The sequence below is a fragment of the Schistocerca piceifrons genome, chromosome 7 (assembly GCF_021461385.2).
Source record: "Schistocerca piceifrons isolate TAMUIC-IGC-003096 chromosome 7, iqSchPice1.1, whole genome shotgun sequence".
Classification (NCBI taxonomy): domain Eukaryota; kingdom Metazoa; phylum Arthropoda; class Insecta; order Orthoptera; family Acrididae; genus Schistocerca; species Schistocerca piceifrons.
In genome coordinates, this window is record NC_060144.1 from 220,539,852 (window position 1) to 220,564,618 (window position 24,767).

Genomic DNA, 24,767 nt, shown 5'->3' on the forward strand with positions numbered 1-24,767 from the left:
AAGGTGAAAGGAGCTGTTTGTGAACTAGAAACGGTGGATATTATAGCGGCGGTAGTGCTGAAAGCGGCAAAAAAATTTTTTTTGGTTATGGTTTGGAAGTGGGTTACGTATTATTTAGTATATATATAGGCGGGATAAAATAGTATAGCAGATTATGGTAAAAATGAGAAGGTGAATACAAAGTGAAACTACTGGCAAAAACAGAAAGAGGAAAATAAGACGACAGAAAAGATTTCGAAATGCAACAGTGACAATAACAAACGTAATTGTTGGATTCAAATTAATGATATCAATATAATAGAAGGAAACATTCCACGTGGGAAAAATTATATATAAAAACAAAGATGAGGTGACTTACCGAACGAAAGCGCTGGCAGGTCGATAGACACACAAACAAACACAAACATACACACAAAATTCAAGCTTTCGCAACAAACTGTTGCCTCATCAGGAAAGAGGGAAGGAGAGGGGAAGACGAAAGGAAGTGGGTTTTAAGGGATAGGGTAAGGAGTCATTCCAATCCCGGGAGCGGAAAGACTTACCTTAGGGGGAAAAAAGGACAGGTATTCACTCGCACACACGCACATATCCATCCACACATACAGACACAAGCAGACATATTTATAAGTCTTTCCGCTCCCGGGATTGGAATGACTCCTTACCCTCTCCCTTAAAACCCACTTCCTTTCGTCTTCCCTTCTCCTTCCCTCTTTCCTGATGAGGCAACAGTTTGTTGCGAAAGCTTGAATTTTGTGTGTATGTTTGTGTTTGTTTGTGTGTCTATCGACCTGCCAGCGCTTTCGTTCGGTAAGTCACCTCATCTTTGTTTTTATATATATACATATATATATTTAAAAAACAAAGATGATGTGACTTACCATACGAAAGCGCTGGCAGGTCGATAGAAACACAAACAGACACATACACACACACAAAATTCAAGCTTTCGCAACAAACTGTTGCCTCATCAGGAAAGAGGGAAGGAGAGGGAAAGACGAAAGGATGTGGGTTTTAAGGGAGAGGGTAAGGAGTCATTCCAATCCCGGGAGCGGAAAGACTTACCTTAGGGGGAGAAAAGGACGGGTATACACTCGCACACACAGACAAGCTTGTGTCTGTATATGTGTGGATGGATATGTGTGTGTGACACAGCTTGTGTCTGTATATGTGTGGATGGATATGTGTGTGTGTGTGTGTGTGTGTGTGTGTGTGTGTGTGTGTGTGTGTGTGTGTGTGTGCGCGCGCGAGTGTATACCCGTCCTTTTTTCCCCCTAAGGTGAGTCTTTCCGCTCCCGGGATAGGAATGACTCCTTACCCTCTCCCTTAAAACCCACATCCTTTCGTCTTTCCCTCTCCTTCCCTCTTTCCTGATGAGGCAACAGTTTGTTGCGAAAGCTTGAATTTTGTGTGTATGTATGTGTCTGTTTGTGTTTCTATCGACCTGCCAGCGCTTTCGTATGGTAAGTCACATCATCTTTGTTTTTAAATATATTTTTCCCGCGTGGAATGTTTCCCTCTATTATATTGATATATATATATATATATATATATATATATATATATATATATATATATATATATCTAAAAACAAAGATGATGTGACTTACCAAAAGAAAGTGCTGGCAGGTCGACAGACACACAAACAAACACAAACATACACACAAAATTCAAGCTTTCGCAACAAACTGTTGCCTCATCAGGAAAGAGGGAAGGAGAGGGGAAGACGAAAGGAAGTGGTTTTTAAGGGAGAGGGTAAGGAGTCATTCCAATCCCGGGAGCGGAAAGACTTACCTTAGGGGGGAAAAAGTACAGGTATACACTCGCACACACGCACATATCCATCCACACATACAGACACAAGCAGACATATTTAAAGACAAAGAGTTTGGGCAGAGATGTCAGTCGAGGCAGAAGTGTAGAGGCAAAGAAGTTGTTGAAAGACAGGTGAGGTATGAGTGGCGGCAACTTGAAATTAGCGGAGATTGAGGCCTGGCGGATGACGAGAAGAGAGGCCAGGCCTCAATCTCCGCTAATTTCAAGTTGCCGCCACTCATACCTCACCTGTCTTTCAACAACTTCTTTGCCTCTACACTTCTGCCTCGACTGACATCTCTGCCCAAACTCTTTGTCTTTAAATATGTCTGCTTGTGTCTGTATGTGTGGATGGATATGTGCGTGTGTGCGAGTGTATACCTGTACTTTTTCCCCCCTAAGGTAAGTCTTTCCGCTCCCGGGATTGGAATGACTCCTTACCCTCTCCCTTAAAAACCACTTCCTTTCGTCTTCCCCTCTCCTTCCCTCTTTCCTGATGAGGCAACAGTTTGTTGCGAAAGCTTGAATTTTGTGTGTATGTTTGTGTTTGTTTGTGTGTCTGTCGACCTGCCAGCACTTTCTTTTGGTAAGTCACATCATCTTTGTTTTTAGATATATATTTCCTGCGTGGAATCTTTCCCTCTATTATAACCATATATATATATATATATATATATATATATATTTCTGTGGCACACATTATGTTACACACCAAATAATCAAAATGAGTCAGAGCAATAAAATATTAAGAGACAAACATCCATGGAGAACATATCAGTGGAAAAAGTGTGTTAAAGGGTGGACAGATCAAGAATGGAACTGCACTGATGGAAGAACAAAAGGAAGTCACTTACTCTTTGGAGACCAAGAAACGTAATGGTATTAAACAAAAGTAAAATCAAACAGTCATGTGTGTGTGTGTGTGTGTGTGTGTGTGTGTGTGTGTGTGTGTGTGTGTGTGTTGTCTATTTCTAACACAGGCCTTGTTGGCAGAAAGCTGATTTTCTGACAGTCTTTTCGTTGTGCCTGTATGTGATTCAATACCTCTGTTATAAAGTGAGTAGCAACTATCCTTTCCATAATATTGTTGTAAACAAAAGTAAATAATATAAGCCATTGCACAACATGCCCAGTGTTGATCTGATAAAAAAATAATAACAAGAAAAAAGATATGTCTTGGAAACTAGTAGGTTGAGGTCACACAGGTGACAGCAGCAAGGAAGAATGCTCAAAGTTTTGTGAGGTGGTGGACCAGATGTGCAGGTATACATGACAAATGTGGATTATAATAGTTCAAGGCATCTGTGTTGCGGCCAGTAGTGCAACACGATGATTCTGTGGATGAGAACAAAGAATGCATCTTGTGGTTGGCTGAAAAAACATGGGCGAGCAATGGTGTTTTTGCACAGAGCACAGCTCAGCATCTAATCTCACAACAGAAAACTGCACTGGGACCAGAAATTGTGGCAGATAGTAAGTGCTGACCCATGGTGGGGCAGTGGGACCCAGCACATATCAGATGGCTATTGACCACATTCAAGTGTTGCATGTCATTATTTCAGGAAATTGATTTCTGCCCAGGCATGAAAACAGAAACAGAACATGGCAAAATCCATGGTGCATTATGTCATACAATGAACACTTACAACTGTGATGTTACAAAACCACGAATACTCCATTCTCTTTGGCCAGGTGATTGCTCTGATCATAAACACATTGTTGAGCTTATGCTAGAGCATGTAAAACATGGCACTTATCTTGTGATGGTAGCCTTTTTATGTGAGGTCACATTTCACGTTTGAGGGAAAGGGAACAGGCAGAACTGTAGGGTGATGGACTCAAAATCTGTATGCTTTGGTTTGGTAAGGGCACGAAAGCCAAAGGGGACATTGTGGTGTTGCCTGTGGAACACTGGCATCATTGGACCATTTCTTACATAAACCCAACATCAGGATATGATGGAGAATGGCTTTGTCATATAGCCTCAACTGGGCATAATTTTTCAACAGGATGGGTGCCCTCCTCCTTACTTCAACATTATGTACTCCATTCTTGATCAGACATTTCCAGACTGCTGGCCTGGGAGAGACGGACCAGTGCTGTGGCCACCATGCTCATGAGACCTGACCCAATTGGAATTCTATCTACTAGGGCCTGTGAGAGAACTATGACATTCACATGATGATGTTGCAAATCTGCATCGCCTAATCATGAGGACAATATGGCTGGTCACACTAGCAATGATTGCAAATTTATGGCAGAAGATTTAATATCCATGCTTGAGTTCTGCAATAAATTTCAGCTAGTAATGGTGAAAACTCTGCTCAAGAATCACAAGAGGAGAGGTACTTGGAAAATGCCAAGAGATACGTGAAGATTTTAGTTAGATTACATCTTGGTGAGGCAGAGCTTCTAAAATCAGATATTTGACTATAAGGTATACTCAGGACCTCATATAGACTCAAATCACAATTTGGTAATAGTGAAGAGTAGGCTGAAGTTTAAGAGATTAGTAAGGAAGAATCAATAAGCAAAGAAGTGGGATACAGAAGTACTAAGGAATGAAGAGATATGCTTGCAGTTCTCTGATGCTATAGATACTGTGATAAGGAATAGCTCAGTAGACAGCTCAACTGAAGAGGAATGGACATCTCTAAACAGGGCAATCACAGAAGTTGGAAAGAAAAATATAGATACAAAGAATGTACTTGTGAGGAAACCACAGGTAACAGAAGAAATATTTCAGCCTATCAACATGGAAGAATCCCGGAGATACTAAAAGGTATCAGATAGATTATATAATGGTAAGACAGAGATTTGGGAACCAGGTTTTAAATTGTAAGACATTTCCAGGGGCAGATGTGGACTCTAACCACAATCTATTGGTTATGAACTGCAGATTAAAATTGAAGAAACTGCAAAAAGGACTGAATTTAAGGAGATGGGACCTGGGTAAACTGACTAAACCAGAGGTTGTACAGAGTTTCAGGGAGAGCATAAGGGAACAATTGACAGCAGTGGGAGAAAGAAGTACAGTAGAAGAAGAATGGGTAGCTCTGAGGGATGAAGTATTGAAGGCAGCAGAGGATCAAGTAGGTAAAGAGACGAGGGCTAGTAGAAATCCTTGGGTAACAGAAGAAATATTGAATTTAATTGATGAAAGGAGAAAATATAAAAGTGCAGTAAATGAAGCAGGCAAAAAGGAATACAAACGTCTCAAAAATGAGATCGACAGGAAGTGCAAAATGGCTAAGCAGGGATGGCTAGAGGACAAATGTATGGATGTAGAGGCTTATCTCACTAGGGGTAAGATAGATACTGCCTACAGGGAAATTAAACAGACCTTTGGAGAAAAGAGAACCACTTGTATGAACATCAAGAGCTCAGATGGAAACCCAGTTCTAACCAAAAAAGGCAAAGCAGAAAGATGGAAGGAGTATATAGAGGGTCTATACAAGGGCAATGTACTTGAGGACAATATTGTAGAAATGGAAGAGAATGTAGATGAAGATGAAATGGGAGATACGATACTGCGTGAAGAGTTTGACAGAGCACCGAAAGACCTGAGCTGAAACAAGGCCCCGGGAGTAGATAACATTCCATTAGAACTACTGATGGCCTTGGGAGAGCCAGTCCTGACAAAACTCTACCATCTGGTGAGCAAGATGTATGAAACAGGCGAAATACCCTCAGACATCAAGAAGAATATAATAATTCCAATCCCAAAGAAAGCAGGTGTTGACAGATGTGAAAATTACCAAACTATCAGTTAAATAAGTCATAGCTGCAAAATACTAACACAAATTCTTTACAGATGAATGGAAAAACTGGTAGAAGCTGACATCAGGGAAGATCAGTTTGGATTCCGTAGAAATATTGGAACACGTGAGGCAATACTGACTCTACGACTTATCTCAGAAGAAAGATTAAGGAAAGGCAAACCTACGTTTCTAGCATTTGTAGACTTAGAGAAACCTTTGACAATGTTGACTGGAATACTCTCTTCCAAATTCTAAAAGTGGCAGGGGTAAAATACAGGGAGCGAAAGGCTATTTACAATTTGTACAGAAACCAGATGGCAGTTATAAGAGTCGAGGGGCATGAAAGGGAAGCAGCGGTTGGGAAGGGAGTGAGACAGGGTTGTAGCCTCTCCCCAATGTTATTCAATCTGTATATTGAGCAAGCAGTAAAGTAAACAAAAGAAAAATTCGGAGTAGGTATTAAAATTCATGGAGAAGAAATAAAAACTTTGAGGTTCGCCGATGACATTGTAATTCTGTCAGAGACAGCAAAGGACTTGGAAGAGCAGTTGAATGGAACGAACAGTGTCTTGAAAGGAGGATATAAGATGAACATCAACAAAAGCAAAACGAGGATAATGGAATGTAGTCGAATTAAGATGGGTGATGCTGAGGGAATTAGATTAGGAAATGAGACACTTAAAGTAGTAAAGGAGTTTTACTATTTGAGGAGCAAAATAACTGATGATGGTCGAAGTAGAGGAGATATAAAATGTAGACTGGCAATGGCAAGGGAAGCGTTTCTGAAGAAGAGAAATTTGTTAACATCGAGTATAGATTTAAGTGTCAGGAAGTCATTTCTGAAAGTATTTGTATGGAGTGTAGCCATGTATGGAAGTGAAGCATGGACGATAAGTAGTTTGGACAGGAAGAGAATAGAAGCTTTTGAAACGTGGTGCTGCAGAAGAATGCTGAAGATTAGATGGGTAGATCACATAACTAATGAGTAGGTATTGAATAGAATTGGGGAGAAGAGGAGCTTGTGGCACAACTTGACGAGAAGAAGGGGACTGTTGGTAGGACATGTTCTGAGACATCAAGGGATCACAAATTTAGCATTGGAGGGCAGCGTGGAGGGTAAAAATCGTAGAGGGAGACCAAGAGATGAATACATTAAGCAGATTCAGAAGGATGTAGGTTGCAGTAGGTACTGGGAGATGAAGAAACTTGCACAGAATAGAGTAGCATGGAGAGCTGCATCAAACCAGTCTCAGGACTGAAGACCACAACAACAACAACAACAATCAACAAACAAAGGAAGTACAAAAATGTTCAGGCAGGAATACAGAAGCACAAGTTGCTTAGGAATGAAAAATAGGAAGTGCAGAGAAACTAAGGCAAAATGGCTGCATGAAAAATGTGAAGAAATTGAAAAAGAAATGTCTGTTGGAAGGACTGACTCACTGTATATAAAAGAGAAAACATCCTTCAGTGAAATTAAAAGCAAGAGTGGTAACAATAAGAGCACAATGGGATTTCTACTATTAAATGCACAGAAGAGAGCAAATAGAATGTGAAAGAAGAAGGAGAAGGAGGAGAAGAAGAAGAAGAAGAGAGCAGATTTCATATTCAAATCAGAATTTAAAAGAGTTTTGGAAGACTTAAGATCAAACAAGGCTGAAGGGACTCGTAGTATTCCATAAGAATTTCTAAAATTGTTTGGGGGAAGTGGCAACAAAACAACTACTCACTGTGGCATGTAGAGTGTATGGGTCTGGCAACATACCACTTGATTTTCAGAAAAATATCATCCACACAATTCTGAAGATTGCTAGAGCTGATAAATGTCAGAATTACCGCACAATCAGCTTAACAGCTCATGCATCCAAGTTACTGACAAGAATAATATGTAGGAGAATGGAAAAGAAAGATGAGGATGTGATAAAAGACTTCCAGTTTGCCTTTAGGAAAGGGAAAGGCACCACAGAGGCAGTTCTGACATTGTGGCTGAAAATGGAAGCAAGACTAAAGAACAATCAAGACACATTCATAGAATCTGTCGACTTGGAAAACGCATTTGACAATGACAAATGGTGCAAGATGTTCAAAATTCTGAGGAAAATGGGTATGTTACAGGGAGAGACAGGTAATATACAACATGTAGAAGACCCAAGCGGGAATAATAAGAGTGAAAGACTAAGAATGAATAGCTCAGATTAAAAGAGATAAGACAGGTATGTAGTCTTTCACTCCTACTGTTCAAGCTGTACATCGAAGAAACAATGATGGAAGTAAAAGAGAGGTTCAATAGTGGAATTAAAATTCAAGGTGAAAGGTTATCAGTGATGCGATTCACTGATATTGCTATCCTCAGTGAAAGTGAAGAAGAATTACAGGATCTGGTGAATGCAACAAACAGTCTAATGAATACAAAATAAGGATTGAAAGTAATTGAAGAAAGACAAAAGCAGATGAATACAAAATAAGGATTGAAAGTAATTGAAGAAAGACAAAAGCAGTAAGAATGAGAAGTAGCAGAAATGAGAACAGTGAGAAACTTAACATCAGAAAGTAAATGAAGTTAAGGAGTTCTTCTACCTAGGCGGCAAAATAAACCATGATGGACAGAACAAGGAGGACATCAAATGCATGCTAGCACTGGCAAAAAGGGCATTCCTGGCCAAGAGAAGTACTAGTATCAAGCATAGACCTTAATTTGAGGAATAAATTTTTGAGGATGTACATCTGGGGCACATCATTGTAAAATAGTGAAACAATAACTGTGGAAATACTAGAACAGAAGTGAATCTAAGCATTTGAGATGTTTTGCTACAGACGAATACCAAAAATTAGGTGGACAGATAAGGTAAGGAATGAGCAGGTTCTGCACAGAATTGGAGAGGAAAGGAATATATGGGAAACACCGACAAGAAGAAGGGACTAGATGATAAAACATTTGCTGAGAAATCAGGGAATAACTTCCATGGTACTAGAGGGAGCTGTGGAGAGTAAAAACTGTAGAGGGTAAAAAATTTGACAGAAACTGGAATACAGCCAGCAAATAACTGAGGACATAGGTTGCAAGTGCTAATCTGAGGCGAAGAGGTTGGCAAAGGAGAGGGACTGCAGCAAACCAGTCAGAAGAGTGATGACTGGGGGGAAAAAAGAAAAAAAGAAATTAAAGCCTATTAAAACAATGAGTTGTTCTTGCCATATGCATAAATCCCATCACAATAAATGCAATAGTTTCCCAGAATCATGTTTTTCTTGTTGTTCCATTTCTAGACATCCTATATAACTACTGTTTATTGGCAGAAAAATCATCAAATACTGGTAATGTTATTACATGAGTTACAATTTAAAATTACACTTTTTGAAACCATACGATTACCAGACTTTCCTTATGAGCAATTTCACATATTTGCAAGCATGCACCACACACACACACACACACACACACACACACACACACACACACACACACACACCATTTCCTGTTTCCCCAACACCATCCTTACTACCATGCATCCCTGCTCCACCTTCCTGTATGTTCAGGAAAGTATCCCTTTACATGGCTAAAACCCAGTCTCACATACTGTTCCTTAAATTCTACCCAAGCTGTAGAATCTACCAATGGCCTAAACACATAAATTCCTTTCTCTGGATCCCACCCCTCTTTTCACAATGACCTTCACCTTTTCAGATTCCACCCAATTCTGCTCCTTACAAACCTGTTACTACAATAACACATCTCCATGGGATAGACATCTGAGAACCACCTCAGCTTCCTCTGCAAGATACTGTTGCTGTGCAATCCCTACTTTATATATCATGTCTCTGAAATTGAGACCCTTGCACTCCAGCACCCAGAAGAGTATTCCAGACACCACCTCTGTAACTTATCCTGCCTGCAGACATCCTACTACTGCCTTGGGGCGCCACTATCCAACCCATATCCTACCCACAGTGTTCCTCCTTGTCAATCCCTCACAGCACCCAGATCCGCCTAGCTGAGCGTTCCACTAAATCCAGGGCCAAAACAATCCCACAACACTGTCGTTAACCATTTCACAGAAACTGTCAGCCCCACAGAAGTTTCAGTCCTATCTAAAAGCCTCACCTTCAGCCCTACACCCAAATTTCAACATGTTGTTCTTGTCAAAGACCTAGTCTACTTCTCCCAATTTCTGTACGGAAACACTTCTCTGTCACCAACCCTTCCAACTCAACCTAATCCTGACATTGAATCCAGCCTCTCCCAGTTCACACTACCATCCAACCATGATCTGCCTCCCTTCCTGCCCCACTCCCACCTAACCATCCCCTAGTTCACCTTCCAGTAATTCCCTACCTGCAACTTGGCTTCACCATCCTTCCCATGCCTCTTCCTCAAGCAGACAAAGGTTTCACTGCTGTTGTAATGGATCACAGTGACTACTTTGCAGAAGGCCTCTGCCAACAGTCTGACATCTTCATCTACAACTGAGCCATAGTGACTCCATCCCAGATGTCCAACATAACCTCCAATCCCTGTGTAAAGCCTTAGACCTTCCTAGAATCCATTTCCCTCTTCACTCTATTGACACCCTGCACACCCACCTCTAAATGTTCTTAAAATTCTCAAACCAAACAATCTTGGACACTCCATTGTAGCTGATAATTGTGCTCCCACTGAAAGAATATTGGCCCTCATTTGCCAACATCTCCAATCTACCACCCAAAATTTACCCTCTCACACCACAGACAGCAACCACTTCCTTTACCAGTTCTCCTCCAGCCCCATCCCTTTACCTTCTTGACCCCTACTCGTGACTGTTCATGCCACTTCCCTGTACACCGACATCCCTCATGAGCAAGACCTTGCCACTATTGAACACTATTTCTCCCAGTGTCATTCAGACTCCAAACCCTCTGACTCATTTCTCAAATACCTTACTAACTGTATCCTAAAACACAACAATTTCTCCTTTGATGGGAAGGTACACAAACAAATTCACAGAACAGCAATAGGCACCCGCATGGCACCCTCCTATGTCAACCTGTTTATGAGTTGTTTATAGAAACATCTGGTCCTGTTCAGGTTCACTGATGGTATTTTCATGAACTGGACTCAGGGCCAGGACACCCTCTCCTCATTCCTTCACAACCTCTACGTCTTTTCTCCCTCCACTGCACTTGGTCCTCCCCAACCCATTGATCACCTCCTCTCTGATGGCTTTGTCCACATCCCTGTTTGTATTAAACCCACCCACCAACCATCCACAGTACATGCATTTCAACAGTTGTCATCCCTTCTAAATGAAAAAAAATCCCTCCCATAAAGCCTGGCCACCCAGGGATGGTATACTGCAGTGACTGGAACTCCCTTGTCCAGTAAGCTGAACGTCTCGCAAAGGCCTTAAGGCCTTCAGAGACAGACAGTATCCCAAAGACTTAGTCCACAGATTTCCCATGCCATATCCCCACACACTCCCAAACCTTCCACCACCCACAGGAACCAGCTACAAAGGAGCACCCCTTTGTCACCCAATATTGCCCTGGGCTGGCAAAACTGAATCACATCTTTCATCAGGTCTTTTATTATCTCTCATCAAGCCCTGAAATTAGGAGCATCACACCCAAGATCCTTCCCATCCCTCCTAAAGTGGTGTTCTGTCACCCACCAACCTCCACAGCATCCTAGTCCATCTCTATGCCACTTCCAATTCCAACTCCTTGCCACAGGAATCATATCTCTGTGGAAGACTGAGGTGCATGACCTGCCCAGTCCACCCACCCAGCTTTTCTTATTCCAGTCCTGTCAAGTGCTTATTCTACCCCATCAGAGGCTGGGCCACCTGTGAAACCAGCCATGTCATGTATAAGAGACAATCATTGCTCAGCATTTATACTGGTATGACTACTAACTAGCTACCAACTAGGATGAATAGCCACTGCCAAACTGTGGCCAACAGTAAAGTGGGCCACCCTGTGGTACAACATGCAGCTGTACATAACAGGCTGTAATGAAGTGACATTATTCCATTCCACATAGCTTAATAGCTAACATTTACATGTTCAGTCCTTTGTCAGCTTAAGGGAAAGGCCCAAAATTGTCTCCTCCTAAGGTTTGAAATTGCCCTGTTTGCCATATTTTATTAAAATGTTTGAAAAGTACCTTTTTATGTTTGTCATTCAGATGGAAAACTAAGGTGTGGTTGATTCAAACTTGATTTGACTGGGTACAGAATCACAACCCTCAGACTGTGCTACATCCAATCTTTACATGGAGAAAGAACAGTTCTGGGACACTAATTGTTTAACCTAAAATCATGTTCATCCTTCTCCACGACAATTATGTGATTTTATGGGATGCTGGAGGCAGGAAAGCAGTACCGGTAATATTTGTAAAACAATCTGCAATTGCATGCATGATGTTGACAAATGTTTTGAAATGTCCCTTCTTTGGTATAACTGGCATAGGAGGCTAACTGCATTTTCAGAAATTCATACACTGGCTTCCTGTACTTTTTATGTTAAATTTGTGAAACAGTTGATTCAGTAAGGGAACACTTGATATGGGATGTTTTAAATTTCATAAATGGCTCCTATGTTTGAGATGATTCTGTACTCCAATAAGAAATGTTAAAGAAACAGGTTTTCCAAGTTGTCTGTCATTTTAATAATGTCAAAATTACAGGTTCTGTCTTTTGAGACAATAGTATTCACAGAGACTGAATCTGAACCTTGTGCACTTTACAGTATAGTAGTTCCAAGCTGTTACACATCTCACAGAGTCTTTTCAGTCTGTTAAAAGGAGAGTAATTGTTTTCTGGTAACTTTTCATAAAAGAAACATAATGAATAACTGTGAGAGTTCTGCTGTAATTCCAACCTCAATACGGACTTTTTATAACAAAATTTTCAACCAAATGATGACAAAGGAATCAACTAATGAAATACTCAAGGTTCACAATGCTTATGTTTGATCTACTCTTTTTTAAGTGTCACCTGCAACCATTAGCTAATTAAAGTTCTACCGTTGTACTACAGCTAAGACCTTAATAGATATGACAAGCTTTACTCACCATAGTAATAACAGTTGCTTGCTGGCGATTTTCTGTGAGAGCTGCGGTACATACCAACCCAAAAATGCTGGCATACGCTGCAATTGTTGCAAGGTTACGTATGTCGGTTAATGATTCAACAAGGGGTATGGTTCCCATTGTCCAGTCACAACAAAGATCACATGGGAACAGCAGCAACCATAGGTTCACACTAATCAAGTAATTGTAGGAGAGGTGTCTAGCTGGAGTTGGTGCAACTGATGCAGGGTTATCAAATCTAGAAAAGAAACAATTTTTTTTTAAACAATGAGTACTCATAGAATGTTCAGATAATGACTAGATGCCCAAAAATAATGTGAGAATAATTGTGTAGTGCATACATTTTGTTACAATTTGTGCTTTGGTCACTCCTGCATAAATAAAAACAGTAGTTCTGGGTTAAATTTGTTATTAAGTCTTTTGACCGTTAAGAATTTAGTTGAACAGCTTTGACACTGAAACTCTAGTACGATACATACAGAAGAAAAAGTGTACGTGTCAGGTGGCAGGAGAAACAGGAATAATAAAAAGAAATTGTGACATTGGAGGGAATAGACTGTAGGAAATGAGACTAATTAGAGATTGGATGAGGAGATCGCCCAGGAAGGAACTTATAAACCGATAAACCAATTCCTTCAGTAAAGAAAGATACAGTACACAGAAAACTAATTTCTATTGCCCCAAACAGTTTGTTATGAGACACACTGGATGTAGTAAAGGGATTGCACATAAAAAGTCCACAGAGTTAAGATTCCAACTGCAAATTACTAGTGAGCTACAGGTAGTTGTAATTTAAGATGAAGCAGACAGCAGAAAATAAATAAAAGTGCAGACAGTTGTGACAACATATTGTATGCCACAACAAACATAAAAGCAAAATACTAGCTCCTCATAGGTCGTTTAAGAACTACACTCCTGGAAATGGAAAAAAGAACATATTGACACCGGTGTGTCAGACCCACCATACTTGCTCCGGACACTGCGAGAGGGCTGTACAAGCAATGATCACACGCACGGCACAGCGGACACACCAGGAACCGCGGTGTTGGCCGTCGAATGGCGCTAGCTGCGCAGCATTTGTGCACCGCCGCCGTCAGTGTCAGCCAGTTTGCCGTGGCATACGGAGCTCCATCGCAGTCTTTAACACTGGTAGCATGCCGCGAAAGCGTGGACGTGAACCGTATGTGCAGTTGACGGACTTTGAGCGAGGGCGTATAGTGGGCATGCGGGAGGCCGGGTGGACGTACCGCCGAATTGCTCAACACGTGGGGCGTGAGGTCTACACAGTACATCGATGTTGTCGCCAGTGGTCGGCGGAAGGTGCACGCGCCCGTCGACCTGGGACCGGACCGCAGCGACGCACGGATGCACGCCAAGACCGTAGGATCCTACGCAGTGCCGTAGGGGACCGCACCGCCACTTCCCAGCAAATTAGGGACACTGTTGCTCCTGGGGTATCGGCGAGGACCATTCGCAACCGTCTCCATGAAGCTGGGCTACGGTCCCACACACCGTTAGGCCGTCTTCCGCTCACGCCCCAACATCGTGCAGCCCGCCTCCAGTGGTGTCGCGACAGGCGTGAATGGAGGGACGAATGGAGACGTGTCGTCTTCAGCGATGAGAGTCGCTTCTGCCTTGGTGCCAATGATGGTCGTATGCGTGTTTGGCGCCGTGCAGGTGAGCACCACAATCAGGACTTCAGACGACCGAGGCACACAGGGCCAACACCCGGCATCATGGTGTGGGGAGCGATCTCCTACACTGGCCGTACACCACTGGTGATCGTCGAGGGGACACTGAATAGTGCACGGTACATCCAAACCGTCATCGAACCCATCGTTCTACCATTCCTAGACCGGCAAGGGAACTTGCTGTTCCAACAGGACAATGCACGTCCGCATGTATCCCGTGCCACCCAACGTGCTCTAGAAGGTGTAAGTCAACTACCCTGGCCAGCAAGATCTCCGGATCTGTCCCCCATTGAGCATGTTTGGGACTGGATGAAGCGTCGTCTCACGCGGTCTGCACGTCCAGCACGAACGCTGGTCCAACTGAGGCGCCAGGTGGAAATGGCATGACAAGCCGTTCCACAGGACTACCTCCAGCATCTCTACAATCGTCTCCATGGGAGAATAGCAGCCTGCATTGCTGCGAAAGGTGGATATACACTGTACTAGTGCCGACATTGTGCATGCTCTGTTGCCTGTGTCTATGTGCCTGTGGTTCTGTCAGTGTGATCATGTGATGTATCTGACCCCAGGAATGTGTCAATAAAGTTTCCCCTTCCTGGGACAATGAATTCACGGTGTTCTTATTTCAATTTCCAGGAGTGTATTTGAACAATTATATGATGACTAATGATGGAGTGAGGCTTTGATAGCTTCACCACGGACAGAGCCCTATCTCACTTGGACACACAAGGAGGAGGGAAGATTTGGCTGTCACATTATTGAAGAAGTCATCACAGTGTTCACCTGAAATGATGTAGGAGCAGGGCTGAAAAATCTTAATAGATGGACGGGTAATTGAACCATTTGTCTCTAAAATTCAAGCCCAATTTGTTAATTACTGTGAAAGCTCACATGGCTTGCAGATGAACTCCAGTTGGCAGAGTGTGAGCTGTGAAATGGAGATAGGAGTGTAAGCTCATGTCCATCAGCCAATTTTAATCTGTTATGAAGTTTGATTGCACTGTATATTTTTCTGCAGAGTGAAAGAACATTCTGTATCAAAAATATTAGTAGTCATTAACATAATGACTCTAGATGCATGTCAGATCCTCTAGGATATGAACAATACACAATAATCTTGGTTAACATTAAATTTTTTGCTATGAGCAAAATCCACAACCTTATAGATTAACACACCTTGTAAAAACTGGAAGCCTAGAGCCCATAATTTGCAGTCTTAACATTAACAGGCAGATGGTGGTGACTGCCAGTACAGTCAGTCGCTTTGTAGCAACAGATGACCATGAAACATGGAATGTTGCCTTCCCATTCACAGTAGAGCGAAGCATGTTGTACAAATCATTTAATCGAAGCTGAAATAAGAAAATTTTGTTTTAGTTAATCAGGATGAACACAGAGTCATTATAAAAATGTTAAAGATTGGATACTTTTTGTCATATCAATGATATCATTTGGTGTTAGGCATATTGGAGTTTATGTTTAGAGTGTTTGCCATTAATGAGAATATTAGCTTGAAATTACAGCATGTAAGAGCTCGACCTTTGACAATACAAAATTATATCTTCACTTGCAAAAAACCTATGTTTGTAACAACTAATAAATGAAAAACAAGATGCATTCTTTTCTGGTGACATACTTTCCACAACAAATTATAAACCAGCAAAATGGAACTGTTCGAAACAAAACTGTCATATGCCTTATTCCAAGACAATATATTTCTCTCTTCCCCAAAGTAAGATCTGGCACATTACTGTCCTGCTATCTGCACCAAAACCACTTGAACACAAAATCTAAAATATCATATTTATGTAATAGCATAGGCAGTGTGTTGGGAATGTTGTAGTTTTATTTATGTTGTTCATTAGTTTCTCTCTTATTTGTTTTCTTTAAATGGTATTCACTTTTAAGTTAGCATCATGAAGCCATTCATTATGTAGTCGCCCAATTTCCCCTGTAAAATAGTCAATAGTATGCCCAACCACAGATGCAAGAACATTTATAACTTGGCTTGATAAAACATTTAGTGTCCAACACAGATTCAGATGCCCCACACAACCTGGGTACTGACATGGAGAACAGGTCAAAATACTTGAGCTACATACTCCATCCACAGCTTGCTCCAATGTGAGGTGTCGGTGTGGCAAGCAGGTCACATATAACCATCCACTAAGGCAAGACTGACAGTAAATACTGTGGTGTGACACTTGCTAGTCAGTCTCTTGCTAGGCTTTAAGGCCTTTAACTACATGCCACTGAATAGCAGAGTTATGACCTTGCCTGTATTACAATTTTGGTTTGGATTGCCCCTGGGACTTAAGACGGCCTTGCTTTACTCTGGACTTGTTTTTAATTAGCCGTTCACTTCAAGCTGTCATTGATCTCAGGAAATGCCTGTTTGTTCCACTGGTTTCTGCATTACCACCAGTGCGAGTAATCATGAACTTTCCTTCTCATCCCACGCGGTAAGTCTCCCATGACCTGCAGTTCTGGGCAACTTTCCTGAAATCTGCATCTTTTCCTATACCTCTCAAGTCCTATTTCTTCACTCCTCTCCCTTCCCTTTCAACCCTTCAGCCTGAAGAAGGAGTGACTGGCTTTGAAAGCTCGCCAATTACAACCGTCTTCTATTTGTGTATTCTGCCACCGCTTGGTGAGTAGAATTTTTATCTATCCAATTAAATTATTTGATCATAAACTGTGTTCTACCTATGCAGAATATCATAGAAAAGTGGTGATGAGAACTCCCTCACCATGCAAATATCCCAGTGAAGCATGGATCCCAATATTCTAAAGTTGTGACAGGAGTAGTTATAACCGCAGCAGCAGCATTGTGGTTTCCTCGCCTCCCCCCTGCCCCATTCATAACCCCCCTCCCCCTCCCCCCACCACGAACCAGTTACCTTGCTCTTAACAAGAGTTGGAACATCTATTTCCGTCAATTTGATCTTCAATGTAAGGCGCATCATTTTCTGTTACTGACTGAATATTATGGTCATCTAATCCACAGCACTGCAACTAATCTCAAGTTTAATCAGTGTATTGAGCAATGTACACAGTCCTATGCAGCATGGGCAGCTGACTTGCAAAGCTTGGTACAATTGTGTGATTTTTCCTATAAGCAATGTGATGCACTGTGTGCAGAAACCTTAATTCATGATATTATTACACATCTTGCTCCATATAGAGAAGTTAATGTGAATGCTTTATAGTCATCTGACCCATACCTGAGCAATGTGCCAAAAATTGCCAAAGCTCATGAAATAACTGTATCAATGTAAGCTACGTTTCACGATTTCTTTCATGTTGATGTTGTTGGGAGTATTAGCTCCCACTGTGCTCTATGACTTCCAGTCAACATCATCATCCGATATACCAAGCACCCATTCATATGGTGGCACGGAATTCTGTAATTAATGACCCACTATCCTCATTGTCAGCAGACACATCAAAATAGAATTGTTTTGTTTGCTGCTGGCATGTCCCAAAGTCTCAAGCAACAGTTTCCTCCTTGTCACTGTCAAAGAGTCCCAGGAAAGTTTGTGCTATCAAATTATGTCCAGATTGCAGGCCATGGCATCAATGGCATCACTGCCCTTTTCATGACATCACTTGTTTTGCATGCCGCAAACTGGAGCACCTAGTAAATGTTTTCCTTGGCATGTGTCAACAATACTGGCATACAGCATGCTATCTTGCAAGTACCCACAGCAGCAGCAGATGGGATGCAGAGGCTCATAATGCAACTGGACATTAACAGAGTGACAGTGGGTTTACACATGGACACTGTCTTGGCTGTGTCTCATATAAATAGGACACATACCTCTGCATTGGCTCCCCCACAGCTAAGCTACCTCAGCACAGAGTGGTAACGTATAATGGCCAGTCGATCCCACTGTGGGGTCAGATCTTACTCCAAGCTATGTGTAAAAATGTAGCTTGGCAACTAACCTTGCCACTAGTCAACTCTTGGTTGACAATTAACATTTTTGACTTAAAACATTTTTGCATTTTTTTGATGTGCAGATTCAGAATCTGGTTTCTACTGTGATACCATTCACAGAACTTGATACTTTATGTGCACAATTCAAACAACTGTCTGAATCTATGTTAGGTTGTGCAACAGGGTTCCAGACTTACATATCCTCGAGGCAACTAGCAGTGCCTAAGTTTTGCAGAACTCATTCAATGACTTTTGCCATATGCAAAGAAGTTGAAGCTGGGCCACATAGACTGCAAAGTATTAGAGTGATATATGCAGTACTGTCTAGGCAGTGGGCTCCACCCACAGTCTTAGTTTTAAGCCAAATGAATCACTCAGAATTTGTGCTGATATTAAGTCTACCATTAATGCTCAAGAAAATGTCGATCTGTAATCAAATTCTATGCCAAAGGAATTGTTCACAAAATTGATTGGGAACCATTATTTTTCTCTCTAATGCCTAAATTCAATTGTCTGTAGATGATCTAAGGATTAATACACCACATAACAGGATGCCATTTGGGGTTGCAAATGCTCCCAGAATATTTCAGAGATATCTTGAGCACATCATCTGGGGCATCCCCAGTTGTGTTAATTATTTAGATGACCTACTAATTACTGGAACCACATTGGGGCAGTACCTGCACAAGCTGTAGGTGGTGTTTATGTAACTCCAAGCCTATGGTCTGCATTGACGCCTCAACAAATGCATTTTCTTTGAGTTGTGTCAATTACCTGGGATGTATATTAAGTTAATAAGGGCTCACACCCACGCAGTATCATGGATACAACCACTACTTGGCAGTTCATAAGAACTTCAAAGAACTACAGTCATTCCTGGGCAAAATTAATGACTATGCAAAATTTATTTCCCATCTTGTTAATCAGTTGTATAAAAAAAGTGTTAAACTATTGTGGTCTGAGGCATGCCTGAAGGCTTCTTGCAACAACCTCAGATCAGTCCCTTGTTAACCATCATGTTGACGCTACGAAAAAGCCCACTGAATTTCCATCTAAAACATTAAACACAACATAGAGGCATTATTTGCAAATTGAGAAAGAGTAATTTCTTATCACATATGACACCAGGAAGTTTTGCATGTGTTTCTGTGGTACTGATCACCAGCCCCTCATTCCACTGTTCAGTCCCTGTCCAAAACTTCCCATTAAGACTGCATAGTAGCTGCAGCAGTGGTCATTGTTCCTAAGTAACTATATCTACAAGATCCACTATCATGCTGTTGCAGCTTCCCACTTGCCGTGCAGCACAGATGCAGAGTCTAACAAGTTGAAGCACTGTGTTTTGCCTTAGATGCAAATCAGCAACACATCCTTAATGAATTTCCAATTACAGTGCAAAAAGTAGTAGTGGAAACGGGCCATGATCCACTACTCCACAGAGTATTGTCTGCTGTACAGCAGTGTTTACTGGAGCACCTGACTAAGGGCACTGACTTGTAATGCCATACCTACTTTTCCTCATGACACAAGCTTAACATCACTAAGGATCTCATACTGTTAGCTGCAGATGATTGTGAATACCAAGTGTTAGTTATTCCCAAGCTCTGCCTCTACATACTGAAGCCCCTCCACACTGTGTACAGGGACCTGTACAGAATGAAAGCAATAGTGCATCATCATGTGTATTGGCTTGGTGATGATGCCACCATAGAGCACACCATCCAGATAGCCAGACCTGTGCCAACAACCAATCAAACCGGCACAATGCTTCAGCTCTTGGACATGCCCTTGACCATCACTAATAAAGAGAGCATGTCAATTTCACCAGGTTATTCTGGTAAGATATGTTGTTACTAATTGTCATCATCTTCTCTAACTTTCTATATGTTGCACATATGGCTATCATTACCACAGCACCTACAATCTGTACTCTGTCCATCATATTTGCAACTTGGTTTCTGACAAATGCCCTCAATTCTTGGCATTTGTGTTTTTGGATTTTTTACCATCCCACATCCAATGCATAAGTCAAGCAGATGGTTAGAATCTTCAAAATGCAGAAACACAGTACAAGTATAATGATGACAACCTGTTATAACCCTTAATCACCAATAATTGCGTGGATATTCAAACACACTCACTTAGAAATAATAGCTGGTTACATGATAACAACTCAGTATCTCTTATTCGACTGCCGTGCTGTGACATGCGGCCGGCGCCGTTCGTAGCTAGGTGGCGCTCCCGCGCTCAGCCGGAGCGCCTCTATCGCCGTTTGCGTGTACTGTCGTGGCGGCACTGTTAAATGTTGTGGAACTGTCACAACACTTTGCCCCCCTTGAAAAAAAAAAGCACTCACTTCCTTGGAGACATGGACAGTGTGGAAACATCCATGGCCTCTTGTGAGGCCCTGAGAAGATCCCGCGGAGAGACACGAGAGTATAGTCGAAAATGTCCAGGACGGAAGCTCATGCGTGGAACGTGCCTCCTGGACAAGATGATGGGTGAAAACTCCGGAGCAGCATCCATAGGTGTCGTGGACCTGGAAGTGTGCTCCAGCGAGATGGGTCCCGGAGAAGGCGGCGTCGCGACTGGGGCCGGTGCCGGCGTACTCGGAAGCAGTAGCGACGTCGGCTGCATCAACATGTACGGTAGATCAGCAGTAGCGACAGGACTGGCTTCTTGGGCTGGTGGAGGTGAAGGAAGGGGCGGTGGCACTGGCGTGGCCACCACTCATGGGCGCGTTTGGTCGTAATGACGAACAACCATGCTATTGTCCGTGCGTATTTCACAAAGCCGGCAGCTGTGAAGAGCCTTGACCACCCCTGGAATCCATTTAGGGTGAGATCCATACCCTCGTGCCCACACGTCGGCACCCACCGAGTATTTTCCCGCACTAGGGGACACAGCACAAGGCCTGACGGGGTGAAGCAGGTGCAGTAGAGTGCGCGGTTGGCGGCCATGCAAGAGTTCAGCAGGGCTGCGATCACCCAGAGGCGTGAAGCGATAAGAACTCAGAAATTGCAGCAGAGCATCATCTGTGGAAAAATCACTAAGGAATTTTTTCATCTGGCTTTTGAAAGTGCAGACAAGGCGCTCGACATCCCCATTCGATTGCGGATGGAAGGGCAGTGCTGTAACATGATGAATCCCGTGTCCAGTACAAAAATCACGGAAGGCCTGCAAAGAGAACTGAGGGCCATTGTCCGTGACGATCGTGGATGGAAGACCTTCTAGCGCAAAGATTTTGGACAAAGCCAGTGTCGTCGCCGCAGTGGTGGGCGACGGACATCGAACAACAAACGGAAACTTCAAGAAGGCGTCAATCAACAGTAGCCAATAAGTACCGAGGAAGGGGCCGGCAAAGTCAGCGCGCACCCGTTCCCATGGCTGCGCCGGATCAGGCCACGGAGAGGGCATTGTACGAGGTGCAGCCAGTTGTTGAGCACACTGACCACACGCAGCAACCATGTGGGCGATGTCCGAATCAATACCGGGCCAATAAACGTGCCTGCGGCCAGTTACTTAGTCCAAGAAATACCCCAATGGCCTTCATGCAACAGTTTGAGAACATCTTTGTGAAGAGAGGCTGGCACCACGATCCGTGGAGATGCGCCATCTGTGGCCAGAAGAACAACACCATCACGAACAGACAGATGAAGGCACAAGGCATGGTAGTTGCGAAGGGGATTTGATGCCCGGCCCTTGGTCCTGTCCGGCCAACCTCATTGAACAATACCGATCACCTGACGCAGGACCGGGTCCCGCGCAGTAGCTGACGCGACCTGCGAACCTGTAAGTGGAAAACCCTCGACCGCACGACGTTCTTCCTCATCAATGTGGAAACAGAGGAGTTCATCACGATCGAAAACCGGGGCGGGGCGCATCGGCAATCGCGACAATGCATCAATGTTGGCATGCTGGGCTGTGGGGCGATAGTGAATCTCATAGTGAAAACGAGACAAGTATAAGGAGCAATGTTGCAGGTGGTGAGCTGCCTTATCCGGAAGTGACGCCGATGGGCTGAACGAAGAGACCAGCGGCTTGTGGTTGGTGATGAGGTGAAACTTAGAACCATACAAAAAAACGCTGAACTTTTTTAGAGCATAAATGATAGCGAGCGCCTTCTTTTCGATTTGTGAGTAATGCCGTTGCGCATCATTGAGGGTCTTCGAAGCATAGGCGATGGGTCGTTCCGACCCATCCTCATACCGATGGGTGAGAACAGCCCATAGGCTGTACTGTGACGTGTCAGTCGCCAGAACCAAGTGCTGACCCGGACGGAATGTGGCAAGACAGAGCGCCGACTGCAAATGAGCCTTCAGGCGGACAAAAGCCTGCTCACACTCGTCGGACCAACAGAAAGGGATGTTTTAGCGTAACAACTGATGCAGAGGATGAGCTACCACCGCCCCGGATGGAATGAATTTGTGATAATAAGCAATCTTGCCTAGAAACGCCTGAAGTTCTTTGACCGTAGACGGCTGGGGTAGAGCGTTAATGGCCACAACGTGCTGACGTTGAGGATGTATACCCTCACGGGACAAGTGGAAACCAAGATACTCAATGGAGGGTTGGAAGAACTGTGACTTGTCCAGATTGCACCTCAACCCAGCCGAATGCAAAACCCGAAACAGTGAACGCAAATTGCAAAAGTGCTCCTCAGTGGAGGCCCCCATGACAACAATGTCAACCAGATAGTTGATGCAGCTGGGAGCGGAAGCCGTGAGCTATTCCAAAAACCGCTGAAAAATGGCAGGCGCGCTAGTGTCGCCAAATGGTAACCGCTGGTACTGATACAACCCACAAGGAGTGTTGATGACGAGAAATTCCTTGGAAGAAGCATCCAATGGCAACTGATGGTACACCTCCAATAAGTCAAGTTTGAAAAGAACTGGCCCCCAGCGAGCTTGGTAAATAACTCCTCAGGACGGGGAAGAGAATAAGTGTCAATGAGGCTCTGAGCATTGTCAGTGGCTTTAAAATCACCACACAATCGCAGACTCCCATTTCGTTTAGAAACCACCACGATTGGCGATGCCCAATCGCTGGAGGTAACAGGAAGGAGAATCCCTGAAGCTGTTAACCTGTCTATCTCAGCCTTGACAGGTGCATGCAACGCCACTGGAATAGGGCGTTCCTGGAAAAACTTTGGGCGAGCTGTAGGTTTAAGAGTAATGTGGGCTTCAAAATCCTTGGCACAACCCAGACCAGCAGAGAACACGCAGGAAAATTCAGAACACAATCCATCCAGCTGTTGATACGGAATATCCTCAGATATGAGGTGCACATCATCATCAATGGAGAACCCAAACAACTGGAAAGCATCATAACCGAACAGGTTTTCAGTGCCCGCACGATCCACCACATAGAACGTGAGGGGCCTAACAACAAACTTGTAGGCAGTGGAAGCATCAAACTGGCCAATGATAGGAATTTTCTGTGTATTATAAGTTCTCAGATTTCTCGTAACTGGAGACAAGGGAGGGGACCCCAACTCCAAATACGTGTGAGAATTAATGAGAGTTACTGCAGAGCCAGTGTCCACTTGCATGCAAATGTCTTTAACCAGAACACGAACAGTAACAAACAACTTATTTGTTTGAGAAAGCACACAGTTAACATCCATGTCCGATGCCTCGTCCTCGTCGACAGGAACTTTAGGGGACTGACACACAGAAGCAATGTGGCCTTTTTTCCTACATGAATTACACGTGGCCCAATGTTTTGGACACGCGGCCCTGTCATGCTGTACGAAAGAACATGGACAAGAAGGAAGTGCGGAACGAACCTGCTTCTGTAGTTGCTGTTTTCGCTGCGAGCGTTGCGGCCCGACGTGACGTTGTTTATGCGAGTGAACCACCGCCACATCTTCGTTCTCCTGTGAAACAGGCAAATTGTCCATGTCAAAAGTTGACTGTACAGCACCTACATCACACCACGCGTCTATTTGCATGCCAGCAGCGTGAGACACTTCAAAGGATTGAGCGATGCTTAGAACTTCCGACAACAATGGGTTTGGCAGTTGTAGGGCACGTTGCCAAACTTCTTTATCAGGATAAAGCCGTAGAATAGCATCCCTTTCCATTGAATCAGCATAAGACTCATGATGAGTGTCTGTGACAAACTGACATTTCCTATTCAGATCGTGTAGTTCTGCCGCCCAAGCCCGGTAAGATTGACGGGGCTGTTTACGACACCTGTAGAATGCCACGCGGGCGGCAATGACATGGGTGATTTTCAGTAATAGTTAGACAATAAGTCACACATTTCTTGGAAGGACAGAGAGGCAGGTTCCCGCAGAGGGGCTAACTGAGATAGCAGCTGATAGATCCGTGGGGAAATCCAAGATAGAAATAACGACTTACACATAGGAGCGTTGACAACACTGAAAGCCAAGAAGTGTTGCCGCAAACGCTTCTCATAATCCTCCCAGTCTTCAGCGGCCTTGTCATAAGGAGGGAATGGAGGCGAAGAAGAGGAAGACAGACGATGAGTAAGCG

General features: G+C 43.3%; 1 protein-coding gene across 1 annotated transcript in view; it reads right to left on the reverse strand.

Annotated features, from left to right (window-relative positions):
- The window catches only part of LOC124804746 (protein O-mannosyl-transferase Tmtc3), a 136,546-nt gene that overhangs the window by 60,543 nt on the left and 51,236 nt on the right, over nucleotides 1-24,767 (reverse strand). Inside the window, exons 8-9 of the mRNA XM_047265047.1 lie at nucleotides 15,504-15,679; nucleotides 12,619-12,874 (exon numbers count right to left, since the gene is read on the reverse strand). Coding sequence (XP_047121003.1) covers nucleotides 12,619-12,874; nucleotides 15,504-15,679 — 432 coding nt within the window. The remainder of the gene's footprint in view (nucleotides 1-12,618; nucleotides 12,875-15,503; nucleotides 15,680-24,767) is intronic.